General features: G+C 38.5%; 2 protein-coding genes and 1 long non-coding RNA gene across 6 annotated transcripts in view; 2 read left to right on the plus strand and 1 right to left on the minus strand.

Moving 5' to 3' along the window:
* The first annotated feature begins 2,553 nt into the window (after positions 1 to 2,553).
* On the plus strand, positions 2,554 to 4,790 carry LOC147761552 (collagen triple helix repeat-containing protein 1-like). Its single transcript, XM_087013265.1, has 4 exons — positions 2,554 to 2,611; positions 3,143 to 3,246; positions 3,894 to 4,104; positions 4,430 to 4,790. The coding sequence occupies exons 1-4, from the start codon at positions 2,554 to 2,556 to the stop codon at positions 4,576 to 4,578; spliced, it is 522 nt and encodes a 173-aa protein (XP_086869391.1). The 3' UTR covers positions 4,579 to 4,790.
* A 1,511-nt stretch (positions 4,791 to 6,301) lies between these two features.
* On the plus strand, positions 6,302 to 8,513 carry LOC106172076 (uncharacterized). The gene is made up of 3 exons (XR_002886490.2): positions 6,302 to 6,587; positions 6,924 to 7,019; positions 8,060 to 8,513. It is a non-coding gene; the product is annotated as an uncharacterized LOC106172076 (long non-coding RNA).
* Positions 8,514 to 12,926: 4,413 nt separating this feature from the next.
* The window catches only part of LOC106172075 (uncharacterized), a 29,115-nt gene continuing 26,964 nt past the window's right edge, over positions 12,927 to 15,077 (minus strand). For all 4 annotated transcript variants that reach the window (XM_087012678.1, XM_087012675.1, XM_087012676.1 and 1 more), the window contains 3 exons: positions 14,939 to 15,044; positions 14,255 to 14,419; positions 12,927 to 14,136 (listed from right to left, as the gene is read on the minus strand). In XM_087012678.1, the coding sequence (XP_086868804.1) occupies positions 13,391 to 14,136; positions 14,255 to 14,419; positions 14,939 to 15,038 (1,011 nt within the window). In that variant the 5' untranslated portion in view covers positions 15,039 to 15,044 and the 3' untranslated portion in view covers positions 12,927 to 13,390. The remainder of the gene's footprint in view (positions 14,137 to 14,254; positions 14,420 to 14,938; positions 15,045 to 15,077) is intronic.

Genomic DNA, 15,077 nt, shown 5'->3' on the forward strand with positions numbered 1-15,077 from the left:
TCGATAATGCTGTCAGAATGCAGTCAGAATATTTAGAATATTTAGAATACACTGCGAATGCCGTACGAGTGTAGTTCGATTGCTGGCTGAAATAGGATTTCGGCAGCCATCGAGATGCATTTGAGTTGCATATCGGCTCTTTCTACCTGTTTTGCCATTTCGGTTCTCACTCGAACGCGATCAGAATGTTTCGAATGTTGTCGGAATGCCCTTATAATATTTAGAATGCATAGTGCAGTTAGAATACTATGCAAATGGCATTCGATAATTTTTCTCTTGGAATGCACATCAAAAGTTTTTAAGATGAGCAAAACATTCGGCCGGCCATACGAATAGGTAAAAATATTTGGAATGCACTCGAGATTTTTAGAATGCTCTTCGAATATCCATAAACGCACCAAGAATTGTCTTTTCGGCGGCATTCTTGCTCGTTCCGCCTCTAGTATGACAGGAGTATAACATTAGAAAATTCCTTTTTTTAGCACCAAAACTGAAAAGCAGGCTTTCTAGAATAATTCTATTCTATACATAAAACGCAATTCAAATGCTTCACAAAAATACATTATAATGATTGTAAAATATTGATAATAATAATAATGATAGTTTTACCCACTGAAAATATGGAGTCATTATCTTTATTGCAGTCTTTCACTTACAACAAACTGCAGCACAGCACCGGAATGAGAATCGAATATGGCGGAATAATACGAGCCGCAATTAGATGCAAAAGATGTGGGACTCTGTTCTACTTTTATATTAACGGAGCTCATTGTGCGAGCCCTGGACCCATCATGTTTTTCGAATATCACGATACAAGTCGACACAGATTGGAACATGGCTCGCGTAAGTGTAGAACGTAATAGTTGTAGTTTATGTTGGCAACATAAACAGCAAATCGTAATGTACAATAAAAATGCACATGAACGTACACATCATTTCCCAACCTATCTCTTCAGATTCCAATACGCTTATTATATATTTAAAAGTTTTTGTTTTACTAGTTACACAGCGTTTCCATAGAAAATTGACAGGGCCATCTATACCCCCCCCCCCCCCCCCCCCCCCACACACACACACACACACCCTCCCTTCTTTGGGAGATAGTTTTTTATATTTGCGCCCCTTAAGCAGTCCTGACATTGGCAAACTTCGATTAAACAAATACGGTTAGGAGAAGCGTTGCGTACACCTAGAGGAGTTTCGATAGCCACCATATCCATAGCTCCTACTTTGCCTAAACAATTGCCCCTAGCCCATCGCCGGTAACAATGCCACTTCAAATCGTACTCATAAATTATATCAGCAATCAAAAGATGAACAACAACATGCTGGATGTTTGATACTAGCTGGTCTAACCTAAACTATATTAGGCATGCATCTGTTTCTAGTGTCCGGGATCTGTTGGAACGTTCCTGCCGGCATTGTCACGATTCAAATCAATGTCATGAACACAAGTGGGAACGGAACAGGAAGTATTGGTGGGATATCGTACCAATACCTCAAATTCGAGGAAATAGAAGCCAACCCTGGACAATGTGAGTATAATTATTATCATGAATTCTGACAAACCGATTGACTGTTTGGATCCCTGGTTATAGATAGAGACCAACTTGCGTCATTTCTGACATAAAATCATTTAATAATAACTTTTATAAAATATGTCTTACCATTCTAAGCCATGTTGATGTCATATAAATACACTACATTTCAGCGCAATGTGAAACGCTGACAGTTTTCAACATAAGGGAATATGTGCTGCGACACAGCATTCATGTCAAAGATGAAAACGTCTACATGGTAATGATTATTCTTACTCTCTTTCTCTCTCTCTGTCGATTCATTTCGTATATAAGACTATTTATGAGTCTCTGGGTAATTGGAAACGGTGGCATTGCATTTTGTTAATATATTTCAATTAAGTCATTCAATAAAAAACAGTGGAAATGGAAATTCACAAAATAGTGTTTTTTTACATTATGGCCTTTTTAAAAATTTTCCTTTGCAATTTTTCATCAATTTCCTGTGTTCCTTACATATTTACAGTACATATGTCGAATAAAGAACACTGTGAAATGAAGACCTCTTCTGTTTGGCACATTTCAGAGTGGAACGTACTTAAAACGAAGCTCGAACACCGCCCTGGCAGTCTACTGGACAGGAAATCTGCATGAAACAGGAGCAAACTGCGCCAGATGGCACTTCAAGTTAAATGGCGTAGAGTGCTCTGATCCCGGTACGATAGATGGCGCTTTGTACATGGCAAATGACGCAGTCTCTAAGACTAACAGGACTTTTGAGTGTGAGTAGAATTGATTGAGGCAAACTTGATTAAGATTTTATCATTTAAAATGAATGCGTGTATCAATTTTAAGGGAATAATGACCAGTGTAAGAGACAGCTAGAAATATATATTTTCGGTCTAATTTACATTTGATAAATTTCCCAGTTTCCGGTATATGCAAAGGAATCCTTGCAGGGGTAGTAAACATATCTTTCCACTGCGGAAAGTGCCCTTGGAACATCACCTCTAGCGGTGACCCGTCAACTGGCTGGATGACAGTGTCCAGAATAAGAGTGGAGGAAACCAGGCTGGGTTTAGATATAAGTGCACGTGAGTAACATATCTTAATTATTACTTTAGCCACGCTTCACCCATTTTGGCCAATTTATAAGCTAGGAAAATTAACAAACAATAATTTTCACAGCTGCATTGGTTGCAGTTGCACTGGTTTATCCAGGAGTCCAATGAAGGAAACGGGGGCGAGGGGCACAACTAGTTTTTTTTTTTTCAAAAAACGTTTACAATAATTCAAAGTGGGGCAGGTGCATCAAGATTTTTTGCCGTAATATGAAGGACAGAGGGGTAGAAATTGCTTAGGTTTTGTCTCCTTTCGATCGCATGTTATTCGGTATTTCAAGAAGGGAGAAAGAGGCAAAGCGGGTACCTGAAAGGCGAAGGGTTCCTGCACGTGCCCGCTGCGACCTTCTGTGGATCTGTTAATGTGAATATGATCGCTTGCATTTCATCAAAGTTCGGTAGAAATGCATGTACATGTACCTTCCTATAATATCACTTATTCTGGCAAATAACACATCTTGATGTACAGTTTTCTTATGAAGATTTAAAATCGTTATTTCTAAGTCTCAGGCCCTGCAGGAAACACAGCTACTAGAATCCCAATCTTCAACCGACAATATTGGTGGTGGCCAGCTCAAAACATCACTTTGAACACTGGAACACTTTACGTAAGTCCCTTTTTATATTACCGACATATTGATACATCAGTAATGTAATACAAAAAACATAGGCATACATAGGCATTGGCATACAAAAAACAAGGATACACACAAAGCCTTTTTTTTTGGGGGGGGGGGCATGAATTTTCCGGCTGATAATAGTCCATCAACATGTTATGTATCTAGTGCACATGTTAGCTGTTTGATACCCCCCTCTGAAATAATACACAAAATGAAACTTAAAGCGCCGCTTGCAATCTTATTGATGTCATCAAAACATCTGATATTTGTAAGAAGCTCTACGTTGATTATTTCTGAAAAATGAAATGACTGCGGGCGGCCATTGTGGGTTTCTCAAGTGGCATCTATCTGATTCTTAACACTAAAAGTGTGAATGAACACAGGCCACAAATGCATAATTAGTTAGAAAGTGTGGCACGATAGATGGCGCTTTGTACATGGCAAATGACGCAGTCTCTAAGACCAACAGGACTTTTGAAGTTCATGTATGCTGGGTTCTAATTTTTGATTGAAACTGGTGGTCAGTTTGGATATTTCATATTTTCTTTAATGGTGTTCTTTGGGATGTTATATTGTATTGTATCATATTATATTGCCTGGGCTACACAGTACATACGAAATATTTGATTTTTCAGACTGTGACATACAGTAAGAAGTCTGGGGTCAGTGGGATAAAGGTACTTTGGTCAGGAAATGCCCAAGAATTTTTTGTCCCCTTTAGTTGTTCACGATGGTACTTCACCTTCAACGATTACGAATGTAGCAACCCACAGACAATTGAGAGTTGGAAGCTTAATAGGTACTATGAAGCCAGCGAACTCGTCTATTTTAACGACCCATTTACAGGTATGTTTTTTTCTCGCTGCATGCACTGTACAATTTTTCCAGAGTTTCGCGGTGATAAATTACACTCCTCGTTCTTTTTTCTCCTCTGCTTTTGGTCAGACGCTGGTTTTGTTATAGAACAATTTAATAACCGACATACGCAATTTCGTCACATTTTTTTTTTGACACAGATTTGTTGACTCAGAAAAGACATCCCACAGATCCATATAGCTTCAACGTATACTCAAATTCCACACACACACACACACATACACACATACACACACACACAAAATAGAACTTTATTTAATGCATTGTACATATACTCGCGTTACGGACTTTGCAGTTCAAGGCACTTGTCAGGGCGTATCAGCCGGTGACGTCACCGTAGCGTTGAAGGTCGGTGTTTGCTCCAATACCAACGCAGAACAGGAAATCTTGACCTCCTGGGGGACAAAGACCTCGCTCATGATTGAAGAAACATTCCATGGATAACAAAACAAACTTTCTGACTTTTTCATGTGACCAGGTCGGTGTGTGGAAAGTCACGACATATAGAGAGCTGTTGCTCTAAACATTAGCCGATTTTAATTTTTTTAAAGAATTCATTTCTTAAAAGAAATAATTTTAGAATGTCAACGCCTGATATACAACTTCAGGGTTTTCAACTTTTTCATGAGTTAGCATATATGAAAAACGGTATACGAGCCATACTAACGTGTGTGTGTGTGTGTGTGTGTGTGTGTGTCTGTGTGTGTGTGTTGTCGACTCTTATGTTTTTGGTTACCTAACATATTGGTATTGTTTTTGGCACAAGTATATGATGATCTTATGAAATATAGGAGAATTGCAAACTAATAAGTTATTTTGATTCCTCTTTTTTTTTTGTGTGTGTGTGTGTGTGTGTGTTTGTGTGTGTGTTACGAAGATAACGTAGGAAGAAAGACAACAAGTATTTAAAATCAGCTTTTGATTAATGTGTAAAAACAAGATTTGGTCGACCATGTGTTTGTGAGATGTCGAATAAGGTTTGCATCCAAATGCTGTTCACTAATGCTATATTGGTTGTTTGTGACTATTCGTATATTCGTAGCTGTTTGAGCCTCCCTTACACTGGACAGCGTAATGCAGCCCTGTTTGAGAGTAAAATAAACACTATTTTACGTGACGCCAACTGGCTAACAACTGGCCAACCAAAGCAACGCTTGTGCCTCCTTTTTACGATCAATACGATGCCTGTTCCAAGGTCGCACAAAGGACGCAAAAAGGACGCCGTCAAGTGAAAATGTTTTTTACTGGTACATATATGTGCGTAATGTTAGTAATTGACACGATCTCGTCGTACTTTGGTGGTAAATGTAATGTAAACGTGGGAGAACGATGTAACAGGCTGTAGAAAGAGCAATGTAAGAGGATAAAGGGAGAGGAAGAAAATATAGATAAGGTAGATAGTGAGTAACAATAAAGAATATGGAGGAACATGAAAGTTGTTTAGTTCTTACCTCGCGTAATCAGTATGATAAAGTCAATACCTTCGTCACATGTGCTTTACAATACTGTCGTACGCGCACAAGGATTTTTGCTTTTGGAAAACAAAGTACAGTGTATATAATGCGATTGTTTATAAACCTTAGTCGAACTTTCTTCGTTTTACGTCCTGAGTGGATCCGTTAGTTGCTCAAATTACTAGCTGTGCATACTTTAAAACTTGCAATTTCAAGATTACCCGCAGAAACCACAGGACATCACATATAACAATGGGAATTACTTTTTCGATTATTTCAAACAACCCTATCTCTTGTCCAAATCATTATCTGTGAAATAAATAAAAACAGTTTCGTTCATCCAGTAAAATTGTAAAACGCAATGTGTGTCTGCAGCACGCCGCTTGCTGGCGCCCTCCTGTCGTACGGGACGGTGTTTAACTGCTGTAGTTGAGATCACCGCAATTTTGAACTTAAAACGAAACAAAAATCCTCGGATATTTGGACAGGAGTGAAATTGGAATATATTGCAATCTGTTATTTTGGTGGCTAACAAGTTTTTTCACTCTGTTAAAGTGTGTGTGTGTGTGTGTGTGTGTGTGTGTGTGTGTGTGAGAGAGAGAGAGAGAGAGAGAGAGAGAGAGAGAGGCGTGGTCCACTGCATTTATTGGATGAATTAACAAAAGTTTTTTTTAGTTGGCTGTCTCTAAATGATTTCACAATTTTTATTTTTATTCCTTGTTAAATGAGTTGATCAACAAAGCTGTTTATCATTATTTGCCAGCGGTGATTTAAGGTTAGATCGGCAACATTCATAAATTATATTCTAGTCAAGATCCAAAGATAATGTAACGTACTTCGGAAGAGGGCGTGTTTTAACTCAGGGAGTACTTGGTTTGAAAAATATCACGCATATACGTTTACGTATATGATTTGGGTCAATACAGAGTCTTTTTCAACAAGAGAAAAATTTATATATGAGAAGCTGAGAAAAACTTTTAATTTCCAGTTGTGACAGAGGTAAGTACAAGTGCAACATGTTTCTTCAGAAATTAACTTTCGACCGAATTGAAGTTTTGTTGACTCTCTCTCTCTCTCTCTCTCTCGCACACATACACACACATTAACAGACAAACACGTATACAAACATGCGCACGCACAAAGAAATCACTACTACAGACAGTTTTTGAAAACAACATCACGATTTAAGACTTTAAAAGCCCTTTCTTTTACTTTATAATATTTAATTTTAATCTCACGTTAATTTCCACATTGTAATGAATACAAAAATTACGATATTCGATATCAAAAAATCTAAACGTAATCATTTTCATATTCTAACTTCCATTCAACTAGACAGACGTAAAATGAGGGACGCTGTGATTCTAGGCGTTTTCTGTGTTTTCATGTTATCTACCGTCATCTCCAAGCCGGCATCAGATCATACAGGTGGTAAGCAAATTTGAGTTTTTATCTATCTTTTGACATTTAAAAAAAGATAACATGGACATGTACAAAACTGCTAAGATTTGTGTAACTCAGTCTATACCTGCCTATTTGTTCAACTTTCACATTCAGGTACGTGTTCTACAGGGATTTTTTGCCCTAATAAACAAACCGCTTTTGTACGTGTGGTGGAAAAAAAGGGCGTAGCCCCCTCTTTCCCTCCCCGCTCCCTCTCTCAATTTGCTCGTGTGCGCGTGTGTGTGCGTGCATGTAAAGGTGTTTCTCTGTGTGTATTTGTGTTACCTCTGGTTGTGTCATAAATAGAAATAACAGAAAGAACATTTGTGAACTCTCGTCCTAGGGCAGTACATTTGCAATTGCGTGCGTGAGTACATTAAGTTACCACAGTATGTCCTGTCGCTGTTGCAATAAATCTTCGTGCCACGAGATCAGGGAAAGTCATCATTCTCCGGGCGTCCAGAAGGTGTGACAACATGATTTATTCGAAAACGTTTTAGGGGCAGATAAAGACGATAACCACTATAGATGGATCCAAACTTCCACAGCATTTTTCCTCTCCTCTTCATCACCTTTGCAAATTGAAATGGGGGTTTATGTCTTGGTCACTTCCAAAAATGAGTATGCTACTACCAGTAGCCCTAATGCATGTACATGTACATGTACACTCATACAGTACATGTATATGGATTACATTTGTATTACGAGTGCATGTTTCGCATGCTCGTTACTGCAAAGAGCCTAAAATTAAACCCATTTCATTTTAAATTTCGAGGGTTAGGAGAAAGATTGGGCCCTCCCAGTAGTCAAAGTTTGTATGTACAAGTGACAACACTTTGGCAGCAACATGCAGTGGTCTTATGAGACATTTTTAAATAAAAACACGTGTGTGTGTGTGTGTGTGTGTGTGTGTGTGTGTGTACTTATAACGAACACCACATTCCAGAACCAGTAAATTTCATTTCATTGGCCAACTTTTCATTAATCAATCTTAAAGCCACTGATCAATTAAATAATTCTCGTTCCAGTTGCAAAAGAATCATGCGGCTGCGAGCATCACGCCACGCATGCGCACGGTATGGGTCTCTGGGACGTGTGCACACCTCTCAGTCAGGAAGAGTGGGAGACATGTCCAGCTTACAAGGACAGCGTGGTGGACAGTGACCTGCTTCATAACATACTGGACATAGTCTTTAAGACAGAGGATTAATTGATATTGCGCAAGATGGCCAACCGCTTGTATTTAAATCTGTGAAATGAAGGTAATCTGGTGTTGCACTCAAATACATGCGCAGTACATGAACATGAAAATTAAGTCAAAACATGCTTAATTGGACTCGGAGAATTGTTATATTTGTGATACACCGCACTGGTGAAATGTGAACTGGATAGCTCCTCTGGATGTGCTACTTTTCAATCCCCAAAAACATAATTTAATGCATAAAATAAAAGCGGGGACTGTTTGATATACAGCTACCTAATCTATTATTTTGTTTTCTACTCTTTATTGCTTTTTTCTTTTCTATTTTAACTTATTTGTTTATTGTCGTTGTTGTTGCTGTCCTATTCCCTGATCAAAGCTCAACTGTGCAATCTCCTGGTAGATGTTGAAAAGCTGCTTATGTGGGTGTTGATATTTTCAGACGGGTTTCTTCTGTCTGATTTTTTTTTTTTTTTTTTGCTTTGGGAGGATTAGAATAATCTCTGGGATATTTGATAGAGAAATCGCTGCATCTTTGTTTAAGCTGCTCTAAAACCGCCAGTCAGATTTTTCTTGAATTGAAAAAAGAAAAAACCTTACGTGCCAACAGCATAACTAGGCACGCATTTTTAAATGTCTGTCATGCCATCATGACATTGCAAACTATGATCTAGACTCGTTTAGCTGATAAACAGTACACTATGCTATTGATTGCCGTTTTGTCGCGTCGAATGGCGTAGATAAGTTTTGTTAGGGTGGGAGATGTCTCGCAGAGAACGGTTGCTATAATGGTGGTTCATATCTACAGTTTCCCCAAATATCAACTTTTAGTTTTTGAAGTATTGGAATTTCCTAATCGTATGCACTTCTTCCCAACCGTACTAATTATGATTTATACTGCAAAGGAAAGTCCAGCATTGGTCATATCTCAATCAACCTTCTTGCACAGCGCGGTTGTACACTAAATAAAACCGTCTTAATATATCGATCCATTAATATATAATTACCTTAGCCCTTTTTACGTCGAGCGGTACAGTTTTCTGTATCGTTCCAGTTTAACTGGCCTTCATTTATACATGCGTTCGATGTTATTAAGCCCTAAGAGAACACTTAGCATTTGCCAATGTCCCCATATATCCCTGCAGTCTCAGGATAGCCAAAACCCCTGTAATTTATTCCCAAAGCTCTTTCCTCTCCGACATTATTACATGTATCTCTCTGTAGTATTGCTGTCTACAGAGATGTATCACCCAAACCCAATATAGAGGTGCATTTCACAAGTTCAAGTCTCAAAAAATGAAATTGAATGAATTTGATGTATTATCTAACTTTTTAAAACTTACATGTGTATAGAACAAAAATCCACAAATGTCCCAATTTTACGCCCACGCGTTTCTGTTTTGTAAGCAAATAAACTGATAACCGTTTGAAGTGAAAAAAGCGTAAGAAAGAACATACGTTACCACTGAATCGCCTGATACAAACACGATCATTAGTTGAGCGCTGTGAAAATTTGTGCAAGCTAAACACTAACAGAACCCTATGAGTCATTAATAATGGAAAAGTGATAGGAAAATACTTTTAAATTGACCAGATCTAGGAAAATTACTTTCAAACTAAAGATCATTTTTCTTTACAATGTCCACGTTGATGACTCTTTCAATAGCAGTAATTGTCAATTGTATAGAGAATTGAAAACTTTGTTACCTAAAAGTTATCTACCACTGGTCATATTCGTCGTGAATTTAAAACTCATTGACAGTTTCAAATTTTGGGTGTATTAGTTACAATACCAACTACGCCTCGCATCCTTCGCACACCGTAATGTAACGTATGTTCCACAGCCATAGAAAAGATACGGGACACGAGTTTAATAAATATTGATAAGATATTTTTTCGCTTTTTTTCGTAGAATTTATTGAGGTGTTTAAAAGTAACTCAGACATCAAAAGTGATAACCTATTACACAAACACGATCCGCGTATCAAACGTCTTAATCATTTGCATGTAAAGAAAGGCAGATCCCAGAAACATCTAACCTACCACCTCTTTAAACGAAGCCTTTTTCAACACACCTATAGGTTTTCCAATACAGCAGAGAATTCGTTCAAAATTAGCTTTACTATCCTCTCTGAAAGGTCTAAATTGTCTTGCGGATTTCGGCACATTTGGGAAATTAAAAAAAATATGTATATATATATAATGTTTGTTCCATCTATAAAAAGTATGTGGCTCACAAAATTTTTAAGTCTTTCCATTGAGTGAGTATAAGAAACAGATATCACTTTAGAGTTCAAGGGTCTCTACGGTCCTTATCAGTCGCTATTTAAGACAAATTATAGGCTGCATGATTTCTTGTAAAAGTTTAATTGAGATTTCTTAGATGTTCATACTGTATTTTTACTCTGCCAACGTGCTGGATGATTTTTTTATTTTGGTTACTGGCGCTCTTGGCCTCTACTATAGTCGTCTCGTTCAAAAAAATCGTATACAGCTTGCCTTTTTTTCCTGCTACTCCCATCCGTCGACTTTTCAACCAGTTCATCCCCTTTTCGCGAGTTCTCGACCAACGATTCCGGCAAATGCCAGTAGCAGCGGAAAGAAATCTGAGACAACGGTACGTCTTCGCAATCTTCTCAGCCACTATATTATGCAAAATTTTCATCTTACTTTTTGGTGTAACTCGTTAAACTTGACCCACTGTAGCTATAAAAACATTTTCTATAAGTCATATTTTTTAGGATGATGAGTCTTATTGAATATTATTTTTATCCCTAATATAAGGATAAAGGCAACAATTTGCTACATTGTTATTATTGCTAAAATAATTAGGGTAGTGGGGTTATAAAATAAAAGCGGCCTTGTTTGACCAAATCTTGAACAATCAATATTCTTTGTTGCCTTCTTTTTGTTATAAATAAGACTATGAAAGTTTGTGTTGCACTGGGATGGAGGAGACATAAAAGTAATTGCTACTGCACAGTGTTAGCTTGGGTCTATAGCCTGCTGTATGATGCGTACTGTCTTAATTTTGGGTCATGTGGGAAATTCAGGTGGCTCCGTATTTCGTGCTCTACAATGGCTAAATCGTTGCCGGACAGCATTCTCCCTCTTTCTTATGGCATTAACCTGTGACTGCAGTTCTTTAATTGTTCATTTTAACTGCCTTCAGTTTCTTCTTAATTGTTTCCACGTTGTGACCACCTTGCACACACAACAAGTCTCTCAGGTGGTGATTGCTGTGGACTTGCCTCGGCAACTTCTATAGCAGCTAGGAGCTCTTTTTTCCTTTGGTGAAGGCTACGTTTTCGCGATTTAGTCTTCGCATGCCTCTTTTGTTTTTCACGACATTTATAGGGAGGCGGAAGGTAGGCCTACATAGTATTTTGAACCCGTTTTCCTTCGCTTCCAAATAAGCGTCACCTTCATTTTTTTTACGAGATCGATATCTTTTTAAATCTCAGCTCTTGTTTTCGCATTTTTCTGAAATAATGATGTTCCGTTCGGTATCAATGTATTTGGCACTGTGCTCACTGCGCTCGTTGGCGATTATTTTTTTCTTGCACAGTCTTGTTTGACATTTATTTCCGTCTTTGACATTCATTTCTGTATTTGAATTAAATTTTTTATTACGACAAAATCATTTACTTCGCCTACATCGTTACTAAGGATTTTATGGATTTATTTACACTTGTACCTAACCTCATCTAATCTTTAGCTCGGGCAGACGTCAGAAAGAACCACCTGACATCTCAAACAGAAGCTAGTTTTTCTTTCGGAGCCAGTTTCGGGCACAAGTAGATTTTCACTGGTAACGTATGTTCCGGTAACGTATGTTCCAGGCCACCTAATTTTTATTTCCATAACGTTTTCTTATATATTTTGAAGTGATTCGATCATGTTAAGTTAAATATGACGTAAGGACGTTTTTAATAAATATTTAAACCGTAACTAATGGGGCCTGCGTCATGGCTAATACTAGGTAACGTATGTTCCCTAGGAAAATTGACAAAATGTTTCATTTTGTACAAGTACTTGGTGCAAGAGAAAACAAATGTTTTCTTTTGCTGACAGAAAAATATATAGTGATTCCATGATAGTTTGACATTTCAGATATAATATTTGGAGCACGAGGGGAAAAATAATCTATTAAATGCTTATTTTACTGTCGGTAGGGTGTATTTTCCCCGTTTTTTTAATATTCAGTGACAGGCAAACTTAAGTCGCTAAAAAACAATTAACAGCTCAATACAGAAGCTTTTTGTAATTTTTTACAACGTTATACTTGTAGAAGATAAATTAAAGAACAAAACTCGTGATGATTAATTTTTCAATGTGATTAAAACGTTTCCACAGCTAGACGTTATGCATTTGTGACAGTAACGTATGTTCCTTTTTGGGGTTAGATGATGAATTATTTTTTATTATTCATGGTGTCAGGAAAGTGAAACTTTAATACAAACTTCTTCGTGTGGGACCCTTAAATAATCAAACATAGTTTGTAATCTGTGCACTACATATTTTAAGGAACATGCCTGTGACATCGTTTGCACCTCTATATTGGGTTTGGGTGGTATACGCATTTAAGATTTTCTACGCGCTTGAATATGTCCCAAAACCACATTTTATATTTGAAAATCCTGCAAAACTCATCTCATCCACTTCCGATATTGAAAACGATAAAACCTCTCATCTGAAGCGTACATGAGGTTGACATTTACTTCTGAGCTCTAAAATCCACGCAGACTACTAATTGTGTAGAACTAGATTATTAAATTTAATTAGAAATGGTACAAAATATCGAGTCTGTGTGCAGAGGCGGGTTGAGCTTTTTCTCGAGGAAACTAAGATTTGGTGTGAAAATCCCGCATAGAATACCTGGAAATATGCATACCATTTAGGCAAATAAAGTGAGCCTTGAAAAGAAAATATATTCTAATTAGACGCGATTCCAATATTTCATAACAGTATATACAATAGTCTACAGTCACTCAGCACTGATAAAGATGCTTCCAAGGTTCAACACAAGTCTCGGTTTTCACTGCGAAGTATTTGAATATAGCATGCCGTTTAGACTGCAAAACCCCATTAATGTTCCACTATGGCGCGGCCACACACCCTGTAAAGCTTAACAACAGTTAACGTAGGCCAGGAGAGTTTAATGAGACCCAATGTACGAAGCGGACCCCCGGCGTGCAGCCGCCTGTCTTGCCACGTCAACATCCCGGTGTAATCCCACCATCAGGTACCAATCCGGTTCCTCCGGATCCTCAGAGTGAATGTTTTGTGGCTGGGTCACTGGCTCCTTAGGGGGTGGTGTCGGATCCGCACTGCTAACGTCCTGGTGTGGGTTTGGGTGTTTTTCTACACTTGACCTGTGCTTACCATGACCGCGGTCAAGTCCGATCATTTGGTACCAGTCTTTCTCTTCGTCAACAGAAGGTTGCTCGGTAGGGGAGACAAATGGTACCGCGGAGAGCTTGACGGGTGGTGGTTCCACAGGCTGTAGTTCATCTGGTTGAAGGGAAGAGGAAGAGGAGGCAAAAGTTGGATACGAGGCGATTGGATCCGGTTGCGTTGGTTGAACTGGTTTGTGGTTTATTATCACTCTACGGCTGGCGTGACGGCGATTCAGCCCGATGACAGCGTACAAGTCTACCTCTTCCTCGGGTGATGAATATGGCGGGTTGACAGCCTTGTAGGGCTCGTCTGTCGGGTGGGAAGACGGGTCGTGGCAATTGCCATGGTGACCATTCAGAGACGCCACGATGTCGAGGTCATTGCAAGTGGAATCTTTATCGGGAGATGAGCAGAGCTGCCACCTATCGCCGTGTCTATCAACTTGAACCTTGTCGCTGCTGGTTTTGATGCCGTCTTCCGTCTCGAAGCAACCACGTGTTATAACTGTAATAAAAGTGTGAAAATGGGTTCAAAAATGACAGAACGTTTAAATCAAATTTTTTTTTAATTCTTAATTCTTACTCTCCTATTTTTCTCTGCTCCCGTTGGAAAGAAAACTCACCTCCCGAGGTAGGGCTATACCGGACGAAGCACCTATCGCTCAGGCATTCCTCTGCTTCCACACCGGAGTCACGACTTCCGGGGTATGCGCACGCTGGGTTTCCGAAGTTAGGGTCCAGGAAGAAGGAGTCCGATACTAACACACGGAATTGACAGTGGTAACATCCTGAAAGAAAAAGCAATATGGCATTTTTTCTTCCTTAATGTTTATTTTCACAAATGATTACCAAAGCACCTATAAACGAGCTTCCTTGATATACAGAAAGTTATATAAAGAATATTTTATTCGAAATTTTGAATTGCCAAACTGAAATTTATCTGCCATTTCATTTAATTAACAAGATCGATGGTGACGCTTTAAAGTAGTGATAACAATATTCTGCACGCTAAATTGTCCTTCTTCATAAGCATAGGCGTAACGGTTGAAGAGGGATACAGGGATTAGCTCCCCCCCCCCCCTTACCTCGTTGTTGATATTTCCTGAATAGTTGCCCAGCTTAAAATTTGCTCCAATGCTCATTTAAATTAAAACAAATGTACATTCTTCTAGTCTCTGCGATAATAATAAATATAATATCATATATGATATATAACATGCTGATTTATTGACTACTTGCTTTATGAGATAGTTATTAACTAAACCAAAAGTATATATCTTTGCTACGTAAGGCATTTAAAAACTTACTTGTTCCCAATGTGCTCGACTCAGTAGAGGAAAGAAGGCTCAAGACGATAAGACCTCCCAGCAAGAGCAGACAACTACCTCCCATACTTGTTGCCGCCATATAAACCTACCTACCAACCTCGAGTTAAAGTTGAAACTT

Source organism: Lingula anatina, chromosome 5 (genome assembly GCF_051362555.1).
Source record: "Lingula anatina isolate TDL-2025a chromosome 5, LinAna3.0, whole genome shotgun sequence".
NCBI classification, from domain to species: domain Eukaryota; kingdom Metazoa; phylum Brachiopoda; class Lingulata; order Lingulida; family Lingulidae; genus Lingula; species Lingula anatina.